The sequence below is a fragment of the Vicugna pacos genome, chromosome 16, assembly GCF_048564905.1.
Source record: "Vicugna pacos chromosome 16, VicPac4, whole genome shotgun sequence".
Taxonomy (NCBI): domain Eukaryota; kingdom Metazoa; phylum Chordata; class Mammalia; order Artiodactyla; family Camelidae; genus Vicugna; species Vicugna pacos.
The window spans coordinates 18,290,096-18,311,853 of record NC_133002.1 but is presented as its reverse complement, the minus strand read 5'-3'; the positions used below and the strand labels follow the sequence as shown (position 1 = coordinate 18,311,853).

At 58.1% G+C, this 21,758-nt stretch overlaps 1 protein-coding gene across 5 annotated transcripts in view; it reads right to left on the bottom strand.

The window, feature by feature from the left end:
- Positions 1 to 2,059: 2,059 nt before the first annotated feature.
- The window catches only part of DHRS7B (dehydrogenase/reductase 7B), a 34,950-nt gene continuing 15,251 nt past the window's right edge, over positions 2,060 to 21,758 (bottom strand). For 2 of the 5 annotated variants that reach the window (XM_072938584.1, XM_072938585.1), the window contains 8 exons: positions 15,394 to 15,528; positions 12,628 to 12,806; positions 8,541 to 8,650; positions 6,450 to 6,666; positions 5,822 to 5,914; positions 4,084 to 4,236; positions 3,243 to 3,329; positions 2,060 to 3,011 (listed from right to left, as the gene is read on the bottom strand). In XM_072938584.1, the coding sequence (XP_072794685.1) occupies positions 2,806 to 3,011; positions 3,243 to 3,329; positions 4,084 to 4,236; positions 5,822 to 5,914; positions 6,450 to 6,666; positions 8,541 to 8,650; positions 12,628 to 12,806; positions 15,394 to 15,528 (1,180 nt within the window). In that variant the 3' untranslated portion in view covers positions 2,060 to 2,805. Of the gene's footprint in view, positions 3,012 to 3,242; positions 3,330 to 4,083; positions 4,237 to 5,821; positions 5,915 to 6,449; positions 6,667 to 8,540; positions 8,651 to 12,627; positions 12,807 to 13,240; positions 13,383 to 15,393; positions 15,529 to 21,758 lie in introns of those variants that run through there. The other 3 variants (XM_072938588.1, XM_072938586.1, XM_072938587.1) reach the window with 3 other exon arrangements.

Below are 21,758 nucleotides of genomic sequence, written 5' to 3'. Positions count from 1 at the left end.
GAAGCTCCGTCAGGAAGATCAGACGCCAGTCAAGGGCACGTGGGGGAGACGGCTGTTTTATGAGGGAGGTCCAGAGCTTTTAAGAGTTTGAGAAACTCTGACTTAATTCCCAGGGGCTGGACTAACCGTTCATCTGGGTGCTGAGGGGGTGGGGTCTGGAACACGGGTGAACCAGCAGTGACCCCAGACCGACCGACCTGCTTGACGGCAGTGCCTGCTGCCTCCTGAGCCTGCTGGGTTGGAAAGGGAGTCCTGTGCTCTGCCTGCAAAGCAGATTTCACGGGGGAGGTGGCTAGATGTGGACAAGATGTGGACAAGCAGTGGCCACCTGAGGTCAGCTGAGCAGAAGCCCTCGCCAGAAGCAGAAGCAGGTGCACCGACCAGGGTGCGTCCTGTTGGGTGGACTGGCCTGGATCCTGAAGGGCAATCTCAAGTTGCATGTCCCAGCCCAGGAGGTGAGGCCGTGGTGCCGCAGTGGACCCCGCATCCCAGGTGTCCATGTGAGCAGGGCCCCAGGTCGGCGGAGGTTGGGGGGAACCACACTGGCAGGTCTGGACGGGCTTCCCTCCCGCTCCCCAACTTAGCTGCTTCTGCTGCCTCCCACGTAGACGTCAGACACGTGTCTGCTCCTCTGCCGTGCGCACTTGAAGAAACAGCCTTAAATAACCAACCGAGAGAGCAGAGGCCTCCTGCAGGGTCCACAGCCCGGCCCCAGTCCGAGAGACAGCACAGGGCCTCCAGGAAGCCCCCTCGCCAGGGAGCGCTGGCCCGTAGCCGCTGCATCAGCGGGGCCTGGTGCCTGCCTGCCTGCCGGGCCTGCACTCGGGCTCCACCCGATGGGCCGTCTGTTCCTTCACTGTTATTTTTCAGACTGACTGGCAGGAAGCACTGCAGAGCTGCTTCTGCTCAGACCAGGGAGGAAAGGACCTCTGAACTTGACCTGAAGGTGGAACCAGTCAGCATCAGGCTCTTCAACAGCCCAGGGCTCAAGGATGAGACAGACGGGAACTGGAGCAGCACCTCCGAGATGCCGGCCCGCCTGCCCAGCGCCCCCTTCAGGACGCAGCCCCACAGGCAACAGCCCCCCACGCAAACAGTGCTGTCCGGGGTGGGGGTGGGGGGGCGAACCCAAGACAGCTTCCGGGGCTGATCGCGGCCACTCTGGGCCGAGGTCCCCGTCCCTCTAGGGTGCGGGTGCTCCTCTCCTTGGAGACGGCCAGGTCCTGCCAGAGTTCTGTGGCCCCGTCTATGTTATGTTACTTTCTATTTACACAGTAGGATGTACAGTTTGCAAAGTAAGTTTCAGAAAGTCAGTTCAGCTCTTATAAGCGATTGAAACACAAACACCCAGTGGCACCAGGAGACCTCTGTGTTGCTCCAGGCCCCGCGCACGGCCGGAGCTCCACAACCCACCTCAGCAAGTCAGTGCCTCTGACGAGAGTCCGCACTGCTGAGCTGCGGTCCTAGGGGCACTGCCTCGTCTCCGTGCCGGCCGCTTCATTCAGTGGGCAGAAAGGGGCCACCTGGAAAGTGCTGGTCAGCCAGCGTCCGAGAAGAGACGCTCCCTCCAGTGCTGCGTGGGTGCGGCCCTGCCGAGCCGGGCACCGCTTCGCCCCGACTTGGGCCGAGCTGTGAGGGGCCGCTGCTGTCGGGTGCCAGCCCTCCCCTGGTCTCACAGCTCGGATGGGAAACTAAACAAGTCTTTCTCTTTCCGTCAGGAGGGAGGCAGATAGTGGGTGTGGAAAATCACATCTGTATCCCCATTTCAACCACGGCTGTGGGGCTGGGAGAGGGTCCACCCACAGATCCCATCAGCCCTTGTCCTCCCAGGAGACGCAAGAGCCTCACGCAGCCTAAACACAGGCCAGCTTTGGCCATTTTCATTTCAGGGGCAGCTGCTGAAAATACAAGCTCCACGGGTCCAGAGTTAGGACGCGGGGTAAGATGCCAGTGTGATGTGCCCGGAGACTTCTGTTCCAGTTCGGGGAGGCCCACACACTAGACCCGCAGTCTCCCGTCAGTTTCCCCCTCAACTTCAGACTGAAGTCAACTCACTCAGTGAACCCCAACCACGCATTTTTAATATATCAGAAAGTGGAAGCAGGCACCCTTTCTGACTACACTCCAACAGCCACAGCTAACGGGCTGTGTCCACCAGGCCCCAAGAACTCTGCTTTAGAAAGAATTCCAGGTGCTGCGCCTCATTTTCCAGAGACCACATGAGACCATGCAGTTTTCCTCTCCGCAAAGGCTGCTGTCTCCTTAGAAAATTCATCTGCTTGGAGCAGTGCCATGACCACAGGGCTGCGGGTGGGGTCAGCAGAGAAACGGGGCCAAAGCCAGCATCTCCTGGCTTGTGTGTAGAGACCCATCACTTCCCACCCGCTCACTGTGTTGAACAAGGGGCTGTGGGGCAGCAGAGATGGACGCGAGTAAGGCAGCCTTCCCCCCAGCACTGGGGTGGGGGGGGGACCCTGCTGCGGGCGCCGCAGATCAGATGTAAAAACCGGGTCAGGACAACAGGGTGTCTGCAGTTCTCAAGACGGAAGCGCTTCCTGGGAGCCTGCGGAGGCTGGGAGCCTGCCTGCGGGGCCATGACTCCTACTGCCCATTCCTTTATGTCCAGGGGTTAAAACCGGCTGTGCAGCTTTCCCTGAGTGGTGACCCCTCACCCTGGGGAGAGGCTTTTCTTGGCTCCCTTCCCTGTTGGGCGGGGGGCCTGGCCAGGGGCCTGCAGGAGAGCACCCCAACCCCGTCCCCACCTGAGGGCAGGAGTCTAGGCCCCACAGCACCTGCCCCGCGGCTCTAGCAGTGCTTGGGCTTCTGCTCCTTCCTGGCCCGGGCGGCCATCAGTCTGAAGAAGAGGCTGGGAGCCAGAGCACGCAGGTACACAGCCAGGGAGGGTGCCAGGCCGGCCAGAACCACGTCCTTCTTCCTCTTCCCCACGGCAGCCAGGACATCCTGGGCCACCTCCACAGGGCTGCGGCCCTCAGCCGTGGTCTTGTCTGTAACTGAAACACAACGAGAGACACTGAGCTTGGGAGCTGCGGCCCCCGTCACAAGGCCCAAGCAGATGGGGCCGTCGGGCTGGGTGCTGGGTCCCCACCAGGAGCTCCTCCAAGTCGGGAGGGGGCGGCACCCCCGCCATCCGGTCCTGCAGTCTGAGGGAGGAGGCAGGAGGTAGCGCACCTGCCTCAGGGCCTGCGAGCGGGAGGGCGGTGTGGTGGGTCGGGCGCGCTCACCAGAGTGCAGGCTGAGGAACACAGGTCCACGTTCCCCAGGGCACAAGTGTCTTGGATGAGCGGCAAGAAGGAAGCTTTGGTTAGAAGCTGTGGCGGGAGAAGGAGGGTCGGGCTGGTTAGCGGCCCAGGCTCCTGCGCCCCTAGGAGTCTGAAGGTTCTGCCAGCAAAGCGGGAACCGTCAGCAGCAAAGAAGCCACGGCGAGTCCTCGCGGGATCTGTTCTCACCCTTCTTGTTAACAGAGGAATGGGGGTTTCTGATTACCGCTTATTTTTAAACGCCACCAGTGGATTTTTACAAAAGATTCTTCTAGGGATAAACGAGGATGAACCTCTCCAGCTTGATGCCTCTGTGTGGTTTCTGCTGCCGCCCAAGTGGGGGTCTTGGTCGGGCCTGTGCTGGGAGCACACCCAGGGAGGTGGCGCTCAGCAGGCCGTGTGCAGGCTCGGGGGGCAGTGTGGTCCCCTGGCCAGGGAGGCGGAAGCCAGCGAGTCTCTGGTTGGCCTGAGCCTGCACAGGGCCAGGCCGTCTGGCCCACTTCCGTGCCCGCGGGTCAGTTGGCACTGCCTGTAGACCGGCTCTTTGCCACAGGGCCCTTAGGTCAGCCCCTCTCAGGCACACGGGGCGGGGAGGGGCGCCCAGGGATCACTCACTGAACCACCGACAGCAGGCTCGTGGGGTACTCGTAGCCTCGGCTGCGGTCGTGGTGGAGGTCAGACCAGTACAGGTGACCACCACCCACGTGCGCTCTAGTTTTAGGAAGTATGTCCCAGATTAAAGTGAAGGTGCCCACAGAGTCATCAGGCAGCTTTTTACAGAAGAAAAGCGAGACCAGGGCCTCACCTCCGTATCTGGACCCGCTGGCAGTGACGGCGTTCAGGGAGAGGTTGGTGTGGATGTAGCCGGGGCTGATAACGGTCACCTCGATGTCACACTGCTCCAGCTCAGCACGCAGACAGTCGAAGAACGCCTGGGTGGCGTGTTTGGAGGCCGCATCTGCATGGGTTGGTGGCCAGAGAGCCAGGTGAGTGAGCGGGTGGGACACGCCCACACTTGTTCCCACCTGTTCTCTTCCCTCTGGAAGACTGTGTAAGAGGACCAACCAGGGTGTGGCCACCCTGCTCACATCCAGAGCCCGAGCAAGCGCCCCCAACTGTGTAGGAGTGAAGGGGCGCCGTCTCTCAAGGGGCTCAGGAAACCTACACATTTACACACATGCGTGCTCACGTGCGTGCACACGCACCAGGAGTAACACACTCACAGCCGGGAACATGGCGGGTCCACGGGCATTGTGTGCACAGCTCCTGCAGCTTTGAAGTGTGAAATTATTCTCAGTTAACAGTTAGAAACAAAAACAGAAGTGTAATGCCTGTTGGGTAAAGCGTTCAGACAATTCAGAAGGAAGTAAAACAGTGAAAGGGCTCCTCCGGCCCCCAGCGCCGCCTCCAGGGCTGCCCAAGATGCAGCTGCACAGGACGCTCCAGTCCCCGTGTATCCACACCGAGGGCGCGTCACTCCTACCAGCCGCTCTCCACCTGCAGGCGGCTGGCGGCCTCCGCGCAGCCCCACTCCTCATGGTCACAGGTCCCAGACCCCGGGACTGTCTTCGCGGGCTGCCCCAGGTTCAGTCACTGACACTGTGCTTCCAGCGACATCCCTGCAGGTGGGGCGGGGGGGCAGAGACCTACGCCCAGTCCCTGCGGGTTTCCTCTGACGACTTCAACGGGTGGCCTTGCACCTGAAGAGCTGTCGAGCCCCTCAGGTCGTCAGTGACAGCCTCCCAACACAGCGCCCAAGGGGACAGAGTGACCCTGCGAGGACCCTCCTGGAAAACACACGGCGTCCCCACGGACAGCGCATCCTCGGTTCAGACCCTGCACATGCCTGAGGAAAGGGGCGCCCAGCAGCCCAGACACCAGCAAGTCACGTGGCAGTTTCCGCAGCATCTGGACGCACTGCTGAGCCTCCCTGGGGCCGGCGCCCAGGCTGCAGGCTGAGGAGTGAGCGCACCCTGACACGTGGCCGGGCCCCAGGGCTCTCAGGCTGTGCCGACCTGACCACCATCACCGTCGCCCTGGACTCGGCCCTCCTGGGCACTGATCAGGCCGCCAGGACCCTCCCACGTGCCCCACTGTATGGGGAGGTGGGGGACGGCACCCTTGGGTCGGCCGACGGGCCAGCCTGCTCATCACAGGTGCTCGACCAGCAAGGGTGCCAGGTGCAGTCACAGTGAGAGAACAGAACTCGGTGAGACCAGACCCAAGGGCGGACGAAGACCGCAGCGCGTCCTTGCCCTGAAGCCCCAAGGCCGACACTGAGCCCCGCCTGCTGCGTCCACTGTGGCCCTGCACTCACACTCACAGAGCCAGTCAGTCCCCTCCTGGCGGCCCCCCCAGGCTGGAACCCTGCAGACGAGGACTGGGGACAGCGCGGATGGAGCGCTGGCCAAGGTCGCAGGTGGCGTGAGGCGTGGAGCTGGGCTCTGCACCCAGGCACCCTGCTCCGGAGGCCGGACAGCAAATGTGTTGTTTCATCCTCAGGAAATCAGCCGAGACATGGAGGAGGTGCAGGAAGTACTCACACGCTGACCGGAAGGGAATGCCGATTCTCCCCTGGATGCTGCTGATGGCGACGACGTGGCCCTGGCGCCGTCTCACCATGGAGGGCAGGAGCGCTGGGGAGAGGGCAGAGGTCACCACCTCACACTGGGTGCACGTAGCTGTGCACACGCTCGTCAGAGCAGAGGGGTGAACAGCAGCGAGAGCCCCCGTGACCCCTCAGGGCCTTGCTTTGCTGGACTCAGGGCCCCCGCGCCCAGCAGGCAGGAGGGGAGGGAGGAGCAGGGAGGTGCAGACGGGACCCCAACCACTACGGGCGTCCGCCAGTCCCCCTTTCCAGGGAGGGCCTCTCCCTAGAGTGAGAGCTGTGGCTGAACATCACGACACCCGCGCGCTCTGTGGGTTACACACACAGTGAAAGGATGCAGAGGCCACACGGTGCAGATGACGCTGACGCCAAATCCTGACAGAAAACCACGAGGCAGACACAGAATGTGCAGCTAAGAGCCTGGAGAAAGCCACCAGGGGCTGCAGGGACAACACCGACTCCAGGGGCAGGGGCAGGGTGGGGCAGGTCTGGGATGAAGGACCCGAGGGAGACCGGAGTGCACCGTGCCACTGCTCTTCCTCCTCCTGCACCAAGACCGTTACCTTTCGTCAGAGCAACTGGGCCAAAGTAGTTGATCTCCATGACTCTCCTGTCCACGTCTGTGCTGGTGTCCACGATGGCGCCGCGGTAGCCCACCCCGGCGTTGTTGATGAGCACATCCACGTGGCCAAAGCACCGCAAGATCTCGGTGGCCGCCCCTACTATGCACCCAGGGTCTGAGAGGTCGAAGGTCACCGAGCAAGGCCTGTGTGTCTGCACCTGGTCAGGTATGACAGAAGCCAAACACGCCTTTGGAGTGACAGGCGGGAGAGCCACACGCCCCTGCTTCTCAGCCCTGGGAGGGCCCTGGGTCGGAAGGACAGGCTGCAGCGTGTCCACTCTGGAGACGTGGCCTGAGCATCTCGCCTCCTCTGCTCACCCCGACCTGGGCACCGCTCCTCCTGAACTGCCTGTCAAGTCCGCAGGGCAGGGGGCGTGTGAGATGTAACTACAGGGCACCCCCTGTGGCCTGGTGCCACCGTGGGCTGCACGCGTCCTGAGGTTCGAGAGGAACTGTCCTTCTCAGGCCAGGTCACTTGTATTCATTTGCTCATGAAACACTTTCTGAAATTCTGGAGTTCAAAAGTACAATCACTGAAATGGGAAATACGCTAGAGGAGTTCAGAAGCAGATCTGAGCAAGCAGAAGGGAGAATCCATGAACCTGAAGAGGGGCAACTGGGGTGATCAAACCTGGGAACCAATAGAGAAGAATAAAGAGACGTGAACAGAATCTAAGGGACCCGGGGGCACGTCAGGTGGACCAGCGCTCCCTGTGGGAACCTGAGGAGGAGAAGACAGCGAGAAAGGGGCGGAAAAAACACTGGAAGAAACAACCGCTGCAAAATCCCCCAATTTAACGAGACATGAATCTGCACGTCCAGGAGGTTCGACACCCAGTGGGATAAACTCAAGAGACCTGCACTGTGACACGTTACAATCACAGGGTCAAAAGCAGAGAATCTGAGAACAAAGAGAGAAACTGCTCCTCACACAAAAGAAATCCTCAGGAAGGTCAGCAGCCGATTCCTCCCTGGGAACTCGGAGGCCAGAGGCTGACACGCGCGCCCTGCTGAAACAGAAAAACCGTCAGCCGAGAGTCCTGAATCTGGCACGGCTACATGTCAAGGATGGGGGAAATGAGGGTCCCCAGAGGAACAAAAGTTGAGGGAGTTTGTGGGCACCAGACGCGCCCTGCAGGGAGTGCTAACCGAAGTCCTTCAGGTCTGAAATGCAAGGAGGCGAGGCAGTGCACTCAGAGCCACGTGAAGAGACAAAGATCTCCAGTGGATTGTGCTCCACACTGGAATTTGACACAACATTGTAAAATGACTGTAACTCAATAAAAACGCAGAAAAAAAAAGACCTCAGTAGAACAAAGACATGGCCCAAGGAGGGACCTGATCACAAAGGAAAAAAAGAAAGAAACAAAAGACACAGGCCGTGACAGAAGCGGGCGTCCCTGCAATTTCAGCTTGAGCCTACTCTTCATCTTCACACAATTTAACGGACAGATGCACTTAGAGCGATGGTTAACCTATGTCACCAGACAAGCAGCGCACACGGATGTGATCCACGAGCCGAGCCACAGAAACGGGGCAGGACACATGGTACTCGCACTCACACGAGGCACCTCGAAGGGCAGGCGCGCACAGAGGAAGCAGAACAGGTTTCCGGGGCTGGGGGAGGAGGCGGAGTGAACTGTTTCATGGGGACAGAACCCTTGCTGGGGACGATGGAAAGGGCTGGGTGCAGACAGTGGTGACGGTCACACACACTGGGAACGTACCTAATACCACTGAATTCTAAGCCTAGATGTGGTTAAAGTGATATTATGTATATTTTCCCACAATTAAAATTTTAAAGTCCTTGCCAACCTCCCGACCACCCCCAAATGAGACAAACAGGTATCAGCGGGGTGTGTGCTGCGGGGAGCATTCGCAGAGGGACCCACCCCCACAAGCTAGCGAGCGCTGGAGTCGGGGCTTGATCAGCGAGACACTTCCTCCTGGGCCACCAGCTGCCTCCCCTGCACATCCAGCAGCCCAGCCGGGGGCCTGCAGCTCTTCCCCACAAGAACACACCCCCACTCACCTTGGTGGCCTGCGACGCAGCAAGTTCTTCAGTGAGCTCTTCCAGGGCCTTGGCGTTGCGGCCACAGAGCACCAGCTTAGCGCCCGCAGCGTAGAAGACTCTGGCGCATTCTAGGGGAAGAAGGAATGAAATTGACGGCTGGGGAGACCCGGAGCCTTTCCTCCCTGGTGCAGCTGAGCTCCCACGTGCCCAGCCTTTCAGAACACGTGTCCACTTCTGCACACACTCAACACATGTGCTGCCCTGTGGACCGGGCGTGCGGCCAGGAGTCGGCGCCCGGGGAGGAGGCATCTGCTGCTGCCCAGGCAGGAGCCAGCCTCAGACCCTCCACAACCATCTTTAGCTCCCAACAGCACTGTGAGCATCAGCCCCACATCCAAAACTGAGGGAGCTCAGCGCGGCCAAGTGATGTGCCAGCGACGGTGACGCCTGGTGGGCCGAGGTCCATGGCCATGTGACCCCATTTCCCAAGGCACTTCGACGCACAGGCATTTATCTGCTGGGGCTGCCCCCCCGGCTCAGGGAAGTGCAGGGCACGGGACTCTGCTGAGAGGGTGGGAGGCCGCCCCCTGTCCTCAAGCCCGGGGACCGTTCCTTGGAGGGGGGGGCACAGCGGGCAGGAAGTGCAGAGTCTAAAGCCTGCGAGGCCGGGCAGCGACAAACGCGGGTAAGAGTTGCTGTCTGCCGAGCGCCTGCAGCAGCAAGGACCCCTGAGATGGCAGCAGCCCGCCGAGTGGGAAGGAAGGGGGCCGGACACCAGGCTCCCCTGGGCCCCACAGCATCGCTGGTGGCAAGGGACGAGGACGCGGACTGAGTCCCAGTGGGGGACAGTCCAAAGCTGTTTGGGCGCCTCTTGTGGTCATTATTCTTTGGTGGCAAGAAAGAGACGGCTCACGCGAGGCCAAGCAAAAAGGGGATTTATCAGGAGGGTTCCAGGGCAGTTCAAAAACCAAGAAGGAGCTGAATGGTCAAGAAGAGGGGACCGGAGCGCAGTGCTGGCTGCCCAGGATCCCTGGCGGCAGGAACCAGGCTCTCCCAGTGATGCCAGGCCCCTTCCCCACGTCACCCCTGCCCGGCTTCTGTGCCAGATGGGAGGGCTGCAGACAGCTCTGGGCTCACATGGACGCCACGGCCAGATAAGAGGGGTCTTGGACCTGTTCCCTCCAATCTCTGGTAACAAGAACTAGGGAGGCACTGGGTCATGCACAGAACTGTGACCAGCCCGGCCGGGGGCCACGTATGTCCCAACGCTGATGGGGAGGGGCGGCGGGGTGGAGGGTGGAGGGTGGAGGCAGGGTAAACTCCTTGCTGTCCCTGCCCCCTGCAAGGCCTGGCCATTCAGCGCCCTGGAAGCTCATGGCACAGCCTGCAGTCAAGAGAACAGTCATGTGTGAGGCTTCCTGAGATGGACTCAGACTCCCAAAAGCAGCCGGCTCTGTGACGCTAGAAGTTACAACCTCTCTGCCGGTCACTGTCCTCTCCTGTAAATGCAGACAGAACAGCACTAGGACTGCACGAGCTAAAGCAGACATAGCACAGAAAAGGCACTAGACCAGCGTGGTTTCTGTCCTTCTACGCTGCCTTTTGAACTGTTCTAGAAGCTGGCTGAAGAAAACTGAAACACGGGGCTTGACGAGGCACAGGCGGCCCTCTCCCGAGACCAGGTCTCCGCAGCCACGGAGCCCCCTTGGTCCCGGGCTGTATCACAGGGGTCCGGGTGCCCAAGGGGAGCCTGGGTGCCCTGAGCTTGTGGGAGGGACGGTCCAGGGGTCCAGGCTGTGGCTTCCTCACCAGGAAGGGAGGCGGCAGTGGTGGGGCCCAGGTGGGGTTCCTCCCCGATGGAACATCAAAGCCAGGAGTGGGGAGTGCACTGCCCTTCAGGAATGGAGGGAGGGGGCTCCCTGGCTGGCAAAGCCCTCTTTCTATTCTGCGGCTCCTCCTTGGTGTCCCTGGGCCAGCGCCTCCCTGCCTGACCCAGAGGAGCTTTCTGGAAGGAGGCTGAGTGGACTAAACCAGTGCTGTTTCAGCTCTGAAGACCTGCTGGTCTGTTTGCTGGCTCATCCCGACCAAGGATGACCCTGCTTGGTCGTGGTCTCATCGGATCCCAGCCCCTACCGCCCGCCCGCCCTGCTGTGCCTTCTCCGTGCTTCGGGGTCAGGGTGGGGTTGCGTTCCCAGGCCAGGTGACCACCACTCCCAGGGACAATGCATCTGGGCCCTGTTGGCCTCCTCACCCTGTCTCCTCCTGACCTGACAACACAAGGGACATTCTGCGAGGGGCCACTGACGGCCACAGACACGCAGACCCAGCTGGGGGACACACAGGTGTCACACGGTTTATGGAAAACAAACGGTTGCCTGCGTCTGCTTAGCTCTGCTTCCTGGTAAAGCCAGAGGGGGACTGAAGCCTGTGCAGGGAGTGACAGACATGAGAAGCAAAGACTGGGAAGGCTCCACTTTCACTTCTGGAAGAAGCTGATAGCAGGAGGCAGGAGGGTCGGGGGAGAGTCAGTCCTAAGGAACCATCTCTCGGGCTCACGGGTCAGGACAGCTCTTCACGACCTCGGGCTTCAGTGGGCTGGCGTGAGCACTCGGGGGTCCTCCGTTTTACAAGGACAAGCCCCTGTAGCTTAAATGCACCACACCTTCCAGGCAGCCGACACGGTGGCCGAGCCCTGAGGGCAGCGTGGAGTGTCCTCCTTGGCAGCCGTTTGGAGATGGAGGGGAGCGACACGGGCTCCTGTCCCCAAAGGGGATTGCAGAGGCAGTGGGAGTAACACCCAGTACCCACACACGCACACACACGCACTCGCACACACAGGTACACACTGGAGCACTTGCCACGGCATTCGCATCGTAGAACCTTCACAAAAGGCTTCTCTCTGCAACAGAGCAGTGGCTGCTGACACCCTACGTACAGCAGCTGAGCGAGGTCGGAGGACCGGCTGTGGCTCAGGGCCCGCAGATCCGATGACACACCCAGCTCACCCCCGGCGACCTCACCGAAGCACCACGGGTGCCCGAACGAGCCGCTGCCCCTAGAGCCTGCCCAGGGCCCTGCAGAAGAGGCCCCGCCTGCTCTCCCTGCCCCCGCACAGCCGTGCTGCTCAGGCTGGGGCCTGTCTGCAAGGCCCTCCCCGCTGGCCTGCCCCCTTCCCGGCAAGACAAGACATGGACTGGATCTTGGCTTCACACTTTCTGGCTACAAATCCAGGCCAGTCACACCTGCTCTGAGTCTCAGCTGGGGGGACACAGTGAGGTGGGCCCAAGCAGCACAGATCAGGGTCCCTCCCAAGTCCCGCAGGCAGGGGACCCTGTCTCATGTCGTCTGTCCCAGCACGTGGCCCAGGGCCTTGTACGTGGCAGGTGCTCGAGCCACGCTGGCTGAACCACCACCAACCAGGAGGCGCAGAGCACGGGTGCCCACTCAGGGCGCCTCTTGGCCTCTTTCCATGGAGCTGGGTGTAAGCATGGATTCTGACCCGCTGGCTCTCAGAACACTGCTGAGGTTGGCACACACATGGGAGGGGCTCCCACCTCGGGCATGGCTGGTGCTGACTCCAGGCTGGGTCCCAGCACATGGGCCTGGGACCCAGAAGCTCCATGTGTTCACCAAATTAGCACGGAGCTCAGCTGGGGACCCTGGTTAAGGAGCAGCTGAGGCGTCATCTATTCTGTTTCCAGTCCCCCAGGGGACAGCTGGAGGCATGGCCCTGCGAAGGGAAGGTGTGGAGACACCAAAGCCACAGTCCGGGGCCGCAGCTGAATCCAGGAAGAGGCATGTCTTGTTTGGCCCTCACAGCTGGGAAAACATTTTTTAAATTGGTGTCTGTCCCGAAAAACTGGGAGCCTTCCAACAAGCTGCTGTCCCAGACGCACACGCAGCCTCCTCCCCGGCTTTGCCTCCAGCACTGGGGAAGGTCAGGGCCATTTCTCACTGCACCTCTTCTGTCAGGTGAGGATGGTGACACAGTCCGGTTGCCCTGTCACCCGCATGCCTCGCGCATTCACACCTGCACTGGTCCCTGCACCGAGCTGCTCCTTGAGCCCTGGCCCCCTACTGCCCCCGCCCCGCCTCCACAACCCACCTCGCCCCAGGCCCGATGTGGCGCCTGTGATGACCACCACGGCATCCCGGATGTAGGCCTTCATGCGCAGCCACTGCAGCAACTTCAAGAGACTGAAGACCCCCACACAGCCGAACAGCAGGGGCAGGATGGCCGTGGAGGTGAGGAAGTCCATGACCCTCGCCTGCAGCAGACTCTTCCTGGAAGAACCAAAACCAGATATATCAGTGACAAGAGGGATGTGCCAAGCGTCCTCCCCGTGTCTACAGGCCCTGATCTCTCTCGCATGGACTTGAGCTCCAAGCCCGGCAACGTCTCTCCAGGCCCCCAGCTCCGTGCTGGTCATCCAGCACCGTGGAGCCGATTTTCTCTCCCTCTGCTTGGACAGGGGCAGGCAGCAGGCCCACGCCTGCCACGCCGCAGGGGCATGTCCACCCAGAGCCGACTCAGGCCGCGTCCTGCGCAGGCCCAGCTTGGGAGGCCTGCCAGGAGGCGCCACACAGCCCTGCCCAGCCCCCTTCAGAAGTCTGCCTGCGGAGGTGAGCAAAGTCCCCGGCATCATTCCCACTCCTGGTCTTTGCGATGCTAGAAAAATGTTTCTAAAAGTGTTTCAGAAGGAGAAAGAAAACCATACCGGCCTCCTCCTCCTCCCTGAGCCGACGGCCCTGGCGGTCTCCTCCACGGCCACAGGCCTCAGGCGAGCTGCCCTCTGGAAGCGGGCACAGACTCGGGCTGTGGCCCAGGCTCCCCCAGAGGTCACTGGGGAGCCACGGTCAACCGCTGAAGTCGGGAGGCCACAGAGTGTGTGTGCGAGTGTGTGGTCAGGTCTTAGGAAACGCCCGTCCCCTCCACAGCCGCCCTCAGCCCTGCCCGCCACGCCCAGAGCTGCGGCCAGCAGGGAGACGCAGGCTGAAGGGAGTGAGGGCGAGTTGCTGGGGAGCAGCATGCGCGCCCCTCGGAAAGGCCCGGGCCCGCGGCACTGAGGCCCTCCTAGGGCAGGGAGAGGCTGGGAAGAAGAGCGGAGCCCCGCGAGCCGGCCCGAAGCCTCCAGTCACTCATCAGACCTGCAACCACACAAAGCCCTCACTTGCCTCCCGTGTGCTCAGCCACGTGTTCAAAAACATATTTCTGCCCCCTTTCCCAGGACAGCACCCACTCTGGATGCCAGGAAGCCAGGGGCGCGGAACCCCAGCACAGACGCACCTGCGCCCAAGCGGCCCTGGTCCCGACATCCAGGCCTGGGAAGGGCCACCCTGACCTGAGCCAGAGGGCTCTGCTCCCACCTCAAGTGTCACCTGAGCTTCATTCTCACCTGCCTTTCCAAACACACCTACAGTCCTGATCAACGTGAGAAACTAACAGTCTTGGACAAACATCTGCAAAAATGACTATTTCACACCAACCTCCGTTGCTCTACTTCTGAAAAACCACGGCGACTGTCTGTTAAGCGGACACGTTTCCCTCTCAGCCTGCATGGTGCCAAGCCCACACGCGGACCGCCTGGAAATTCAAGTGGTTCTGAAGTGTCAAGCTCTTACCAGCACTACTGGCACCAGCCGCACCCTCAACTGTACACTCAGGCCAGGCGAGTCCTAGGGCAGAGGAGAGGGCCCAGAGACCCTCTGCCTGGCACATGGGAAGCCCTCAGAAAGGGGGAAGGTATGCACCAGCGCCCCTCACCTGAGGACGGCAGGGTGACCTCTGGGGGCAGGAACGATGGCCAGTCTGTTAGTGTAGCTTGACCACAGACGTGTCACGACCAAGAGAAAACACAGGTAGGCCCCGAGGTAATTACAAGCTCAGGACTTTCATGTCAAACTAAGGCGGGGGGTGCAGATACCAACCCAGGGGACGGCCGGGCGAGGAGAGCTCCACCCCCATGGCGGTCCCAGGACCTGCGAGCACCCTGCCGGCCCAGATCACTGGAGGCCCAGCCACGCCCAGGGGCCCGGGGAGGGGGCGCTGCTCGTGGGGGGACAGGCGCAGCCCCTGGGTCAGTGGCGGACACGCTCCACGGGCTGCTCCACGGGCTCCTGGAGACCGCGGCCCTGTGGAGTCTGCCCGCCTCAGACCCCGGGCTTCACTGAGCGGTCTGAGAGTCGAGCACCAGTTCGTAGCCCGTTGCCTCCTGAAGTTCAGATGTTCCAGAGACCACCTGGAAAACACTCAGCAGCAGTACCGGGGTTACAGGACGGGCCCTTGGTCGGCCTGCTGGGCTCACTTCCTGACTCAGCCACTTACTGGGCTGGGAGGGGCCTCCCCGCCCGGGGCCTCAGCGCCACCGTGTGTGAGGCAGCTTGCTGGGAGTCCGATGAGTTAACACGTGGAAATGTGCACGCAGCCCCGGGCCCAGGGTCAGGGCTCAAGAGACAGCTGGACAAGCAAGCATCGTCACCACCCACAACTGAACAAAAGCCCAGAAATCAATGTCCCAGAAATCAGATTTCAAGGTAGTGGAAAGGGTCTCTGGTTTATGAAATAAAGGAAGCTCACTAAACACATAGTTCTGTAGTTATTTTTATACCTTCATAAACCCTTTGGTTTAACTAAATTAACGTACAGGGAAAAAGAGACCCCAACTTTGTAAGAGCTCAGAATCCCACAGCCCAACAATCTCCAAGGCCAACACGGCCAGGGGAGAGCAGACAAGGCCGCAGCGCCCGTCCACCCTTCTCACCCCAGGGGGGGGGGACTCCTGCTGGGACAGCACGCCGATACACCATACTTCCACATGCCTGTTTAAAGCCCCCGGCAGCAAGCTGACGTGAAGGAAAGAGAACCACACACCGTCTCGTACGCGTCTGGTGCTCCTTGGGCGCCCAACACAACCTCACCAGCCAGCCCGGGTCTCCTGGCCCCAGGGGCCCCTCTGCTCGAGGCAAAGATGGCGCCAGGTTAAGGGGGTCCATCCTCGCCCACTTTCTGTAAGAAAAGCGCAGGTGCATTCAGTCTGGCACGTTCTTATAGAATCAGAACAAACAGAACATCAGAACCAGTGACTCGGGATGGTGGTGGGAGAAGCCCCAAGGGCCGTTTATTCGGAGTCAGCTTCAGCTTCAGTGCCAGCCCCCGACGCGATGAAGCCGGTCAGACGGGCAATCCCAACTGTCTGTGGGTGCTTTTCAGATTCTGAAAACCCTCCACCTTTTACTGCAGCGCACGTGGCCACACTGGCGGCCCCGGGCCTCCCAGGGGCTCACAGGCAGCTGAGCTGACTGCTTCTGGTCTCACCTGGCGGGGGGTGGTGGGGAGCAGGTCAAGACAGCCGGAGGGCAAGGCCCGAAGCCACCCAGCCCTACAGCCTTGCTGGGGTGTCTGGGGGCCTCCCTCGTCTGAGAAAAGGGACAGCACCAGAGCAGAGGAAGAGGCTGTGTCCTGACTGGCCACGTTCCCAGATCAGGAAGTAAATCTCCCACGTAAGGTCAAGGGGGCCGGTTTTTTGTAAATGGCATATGACATGTTTACAAATTTTGCATTTTATACCAAAATGCTTCTTAACTGCTGGTTGCAGAAATAACTAGGAAGACAAGATTGGTGGTTAAAGAAAGGGGGGCAGTGAGTGGGAAAGAGTCCTGCTCACACTTTCCTACCTTTGGAGGTGAGCGAGTGGAGCAAGTGGAGCGAGGGCCACTCGGCTGGGTGGCACCCCAGCCAGAGCGGGACAGGCAGCCCCTCGGGTAAAGCCAGAGACCCTGGTCCAGAAGCATGGAGCACCCCGCCCACCAGGCATATCCACTCTCTCTGGACTGGGGGTGACGGGCAGCCTGACCGGACCCACAGGCGAGGTAGGGAGCTCGGCACTCAGCTCACAGACTCAGAGATCCCACCCCAGGGGACAGAGTGACAAAGGAGCGGGGGCCTTCCCGGGTGCCGAGGTTCATGGGCTCTGGCTGTGACTTGGGATTCACCTGCGCTTGCCTCCTCCTGAGGCTCCTTAAAACCTCCAGCTAGAAAGTTAGAAACAAGTCTGTCATCAGGAGCTCAACTCTGAGCAGGGCGGCACCCCACCGCCACCTGCTCCCCTCCACCCTTCAGCCCAGACTCGACCGTGCACCACACAGATGGAGTCTGTTCCCCAGCTCCCTTCTCCTCTCAAACAAGCATTAAAAATAAAATAAACTGAACCGTCAGTAAAAACAGGTTGCTGGAATCTCCTCAGAAACCACACACATAGAAATTAAACCCTTAACAGCCACATCTGGAAGTCAAAGGAAGGGATCTGAAAACCCTCCAAAGTCAAAAAACGGTAATGACTTCAGGTCTGTACGGATTTGTCACGAAACAATTTACCAGGCTGTGCACGAGGAGATCGGGCTGAAGGGCAGAGACGGGTTCCAGCTGGCCAGCAGGACGCTGAGGCCGGGGCAGGCCGGGCTTCACAGCAGCCAGGCAGTCGGGGTCTGGTCCCCTGGCCCTCCACCTCCTGCATTCCATCACCGACGCCAGCTCCACACAGCTGTCCTACTAAAGGTGACCTCAGCTACGGGTCATGCTTATGACCCACATCTGAGAATACATCTGAAAATACGTATCATGTTTCAGAAAGCAAAAGCAGAGGAAAGCCGCTCTTTCTTGGTCTCAAGCGCACAAGAAGCGGCAGCCGAGGCCGTCCTCGACTGAAAAGGAAAGACAGGACCCTACCTGAGACAGTGGCCGCCTCCCAGCAGCAGGTCCTAGCGCCGTGTCTTGTCTGGTCTTCTGACCTGGGACCAAGCGACTTGGACCGGAGGCCATAGGACACCTTCAGGTCAGCAGGCCGCTCTGGAATGCTGGCACAGGCCATGGACGAGGGGACTGTGGGGTATTTTCAGATGCCAGCCTCAGGGCCCCCCAGGTGAAGGCACGCGTGCTGGCATTAGTGAAGATCGAAGCAAACGGAAAGCCTGAGAGTTTCAGACCGGCCCCTGAGCGTCCAGTCCGGGGAGAGCGACCGTGCGAAGCACGCACTGCTCCCTGTGAGATGCGGGCAGCTGCTGCGCGGGGCCCCGCCGGGAGGACAAAGGCGGTGCCAGGCGCAGCTCAAGACCCTGCAGCCGGGCCACTGATGCAGGCCTGGGCGCTGGAGGCTGACTGCTCGTTGTGGCCAAGGTCTCGGTTCCGCTGTTGAAAACAGCACTTAGGACAGCTACCCAGACGCCCAGTCACAAAACCACCGTGGTTTCTAATGTGCTCTATCAGGTGAATTCAGAATTGCCGGGAGGCGCCAGAGGGACCCACCCGCTCTCCAGGCCCTGGCAGGAGGGCACCAAGCGGCACCGGGAGCCAGGTTCAAGCCCCCGTCCGCATCCTTGCTGCGTGACACATGCAGATCTACTCTGTCTGCAACGAAGTGTCCTAATTTCAAAACGAGGATGATTATGCCAACGAGAAGCCGCATGGAAAGTGCTGTGTAGATGCTAACCCCTGAACAAACGTGCTGCTGGCTCATAAACTGACGGGAAACAGGCAATGCCAGAGAGGGCCTCAGAAAGGAGCCGAGCCACCACACCGGCAGCTTTAAGGGCTGCTCATGTTCAAGTGTGTCTGATGAGAGGCCAGGCTACTCCTCTGTGCACCCCTCCCGTGCTGCAGACTCCGGGACGCACTGCTCACCTACCAGGCACTGGCTGGGCCTGGGTTGCAGGGCGACACACCAAGGGACCACGTGAAGCTCACAACCTAGACGGACAGGCTGACAATCAACAAAGAAACATAAAAATTAAACAACTAGAATTGTGATAAGGTGGCCTGTCTAGAGGACGAGCCTCACCTGAAGCTCTGATTCAGAGTCAGAACTACCCAAGCCAGCATGCTGGCCGCATGGCACACGGCACACAGCACACGGCCCAGCTCAGGGCAGCTGCTCGTTTGTGACTCCTGAGTTTAGGTTGTTACCTTAAAAAAATCACATGGATCAGTATCAATAAGACAGTCGAGGTACCAAGGTAAACATGAAGCTGGGTCCAGTGTGTTTAAAGGAGCTGCTGGAGCCCAAACCAGAGTAACTGACAGGAACTGTGCACAGGTGTCAGCTTCAGGAACTTCAGAATAAAACCCAGTTCTCAAGACTGAGCACAATTACCCACTATCTACTACAGAAGAGATTCATTTGGCAAGTATTTACTGAGCACCTACTGTGTGTCCATTTCCCCAGGCTCTGCGGTACAGTGAACAAAACAGGAAATAGATCACTGTCCTCACGGAGGTGTAACACCAATGGGAGAGACAAACGGTAAAAAAGAGAAGCAAATAAAATGCACGTCAGAAGGGTTCTAGGAAGACAACGGAGCAGGGGGCACCAGGCACCCATCTCCCCGCCCGCACAGGATTTCTCAGATGTAACTATTCGGAAGCTCTGGAGTCTGCTGGAGCCCGGAAAACCCTGGAGAGGCAGGGACGGTCGGCTGTGGCTGGTTTCAGCTCCAAGCACAGGAGCAGCTCCCAGGGTCCAGCCCAGGGCAGGCAGCCTTGCACACGCCCACAGGAGCGAGGCTGGGCAGCAAGGAGCCTGTCCCCCGAGGTCGGGACTCGGGGCTGCGACTGCGGCAGCGAGGAGGGGCAGCGCTCGGGGGAGGTGACTACGGGGACTTAGAGGGCCGGCGCTGTTCAATCCCCTTCACTCTTCTCCTTCCCCCTTTTGGGTGCCAGTACCACAAGCAGGATACTTGAACGCAGCTGAATGTGTGTGAAGATGAGAAGTTGGCCACACACACCCAGGGAGAGGCACAGGCTCAGGAGGGACTTTAGAAGACCTCACTCTTCTACATCAGGCTGGTGCTTGGCACCAAGACAGCCTACCAGAAAGAAAAGAGAATGAACAAGAACAGTCACAAAAGCAGCAAACGCTGGGGAATGGAAAGAATCTGACATCCAGAGTTACGTTAGAGCCAAACGTCCAGTTTTCAATGAAAAGAGTCAAACAGCATACAAAGTAACAGGAACCACGGCCTAGCCAAAGGAAAAATAAACAAAACGAAAGTGTCCCTGAAAAGATCGGAAGGCAGATGTACCTGACAAAGATAAAAAACAACTGCCTAACACGTCCAAAAAACTCAAGTAGAGAAAGTAAAGAGAACAATGTATGAAAAAAGGAAATATCAATAATGAAACAAAAACCCTAAAAACAAACAAACAAAAACAAACGGAAATATAAGGGCTGTAAAGAACAAAACTAAACTGAAACATTCACTAGAGGGACTGAAAGGCAGATCCGAGCAGGCGGGAGACAGAATCAGTGAACCTGAAGACAGGACAAGGGCAGGGACTGAATCTACGGAGCGGGGGCAGGGAGGGAAGCCTGCAGCGCGGGGCTCTTGGAGACATGCCGAGGAGACTAGCGTCTGCGCTGCGGGACCTCAAGAAGAGGAGAGAGAAAGGGGCAGAGAGAATACGTGAAGGAAAAGTAGCTGGAAAGTCCCCAACCTCGATGAAAGACACAAATACACACACCCAGAGAGAACCTCCATGAACTTCAGGTAACATGGACCCAAAGGGACCCACGCCCCGTTATGCTACAGCCGAACGTTCTCAAGGCAAAGCCAGGGACTCGTGAAGGCTGCAAGAGAGGCGTCGCCAGCCTCGTACAAGAGTATACACAGATTCCTTACACAGACGCTGGAGGACAGAAGACAATGGGGCACTATATTCCAAGGTGCTAAAAGAAAAAAGCTGTCAACCTAGAGAATCCTGAATCTGGCAAAACTGTCCTCCAAAAGTGAGGAAGAAACTAAGACGTTTCCAGACAAACAAAAGCTGAGAGGTTTGTTGGGGGAGGGTAGAGCTCAGTGGTAGAGCATGTGCTTACATGTTCAAGGTCCTGGGTTCACTCCCCAGTACCTCCATTAAAATAAGTAGGTAAATAAATAAACCTAATTACCTCCCAAAACAAAAATCAAGAAATAAAAATAAACAAAATGTTGATACTAATCAAAGCAATCTCCAGAGTCAATGCAATCTCTATCAAAATCTCAGTGATGTTTTTTGCAAAAAAAAAAAACCATCCTAAAATTCATATGGAATCTCAAAGTTCCCTGAATAGTCAAAAGAATCTTAAAAAAGAAGAACAAACCTGGAGGACTCACTTCCTGGTATCAAAACTTAACTATAAAGCTACAATAGTCAAAACAGTGTGGTGCTAGCATAAAGACATTAGACCAGTGGAACAGAATAGAGAGCCCAGAAATAAACCCTCACATATATGGTTAAATGGCTTTTGACAGGGGTGGTGAAACCATTCAATGGGGAAAGGAGAGTCTTTCAAACAAATGGTGTTAAGGAAACTGGATATCCAACATGCAAAAGAACAAAGTTGGACACTTACGTTATACAAAAATTAACTAACGATGGATCAAGAACCTAAATGTAAGACCTAAAACAAGTTTCTTAGAAGGAAACATAGGGCAAAAGCTTCATGACTTTGAACTTGGTAATGAGTGTTTGGGTCAGATGCCATAGGGACAGGCAACAAAAGAAAAACTAGATAAACTGGTTCGTGAACATTTTTAAATGTTGTGCATCAAAAGACACTATTCACGAAGTAAAAACGTAACCCACAGGGTGGCAGAAAATATTTTCAAATCATGTATGTGGTCCAGGGTAGAGAGCTCCTAACTGTCAAAAACAAACGAACAAAAACCCCAACAGCCTGATCCAAAAATGGGCAAAGGACTTCAACAGACACTTCCCAAAAGGAAACAAAACACCCAATACCTACATGAAAAGCTGCTCAGTTATCACCAGTCATTAGTGAAACACAAATGAAAACAACAAAAAACCACCTCACGTGCATTAGGACGACCACTGTCAAAAAACCAGAAAACAGTTAAGTGGGAAGATGTGGAGAAATCAGAGTCCTTGTGCACAGTGGATGAGAATGCAAGATGGTGTGGCCACTGAAAAGACAGTATGGAAGTTCCTCAAAAAATTAAAAATAGAATTATCATACGACCCAGCAATTCTACTTCTAGACATACTCAAAAGAACTGCCAGCATGGTCTGGAAGAGACGTCTGTACACCCACATTCACTGCAGCATTAGTCACAACAGATAAAAGATGGAAACCACCCAGTGTCCATCAATCAATGAATGGAAAAGCAAACTTGATATATACATACAATAGGGTATTCATCAACTTTAGAAAGGAAGGGAACTCCGGCACTTGCTACAACGTGGAT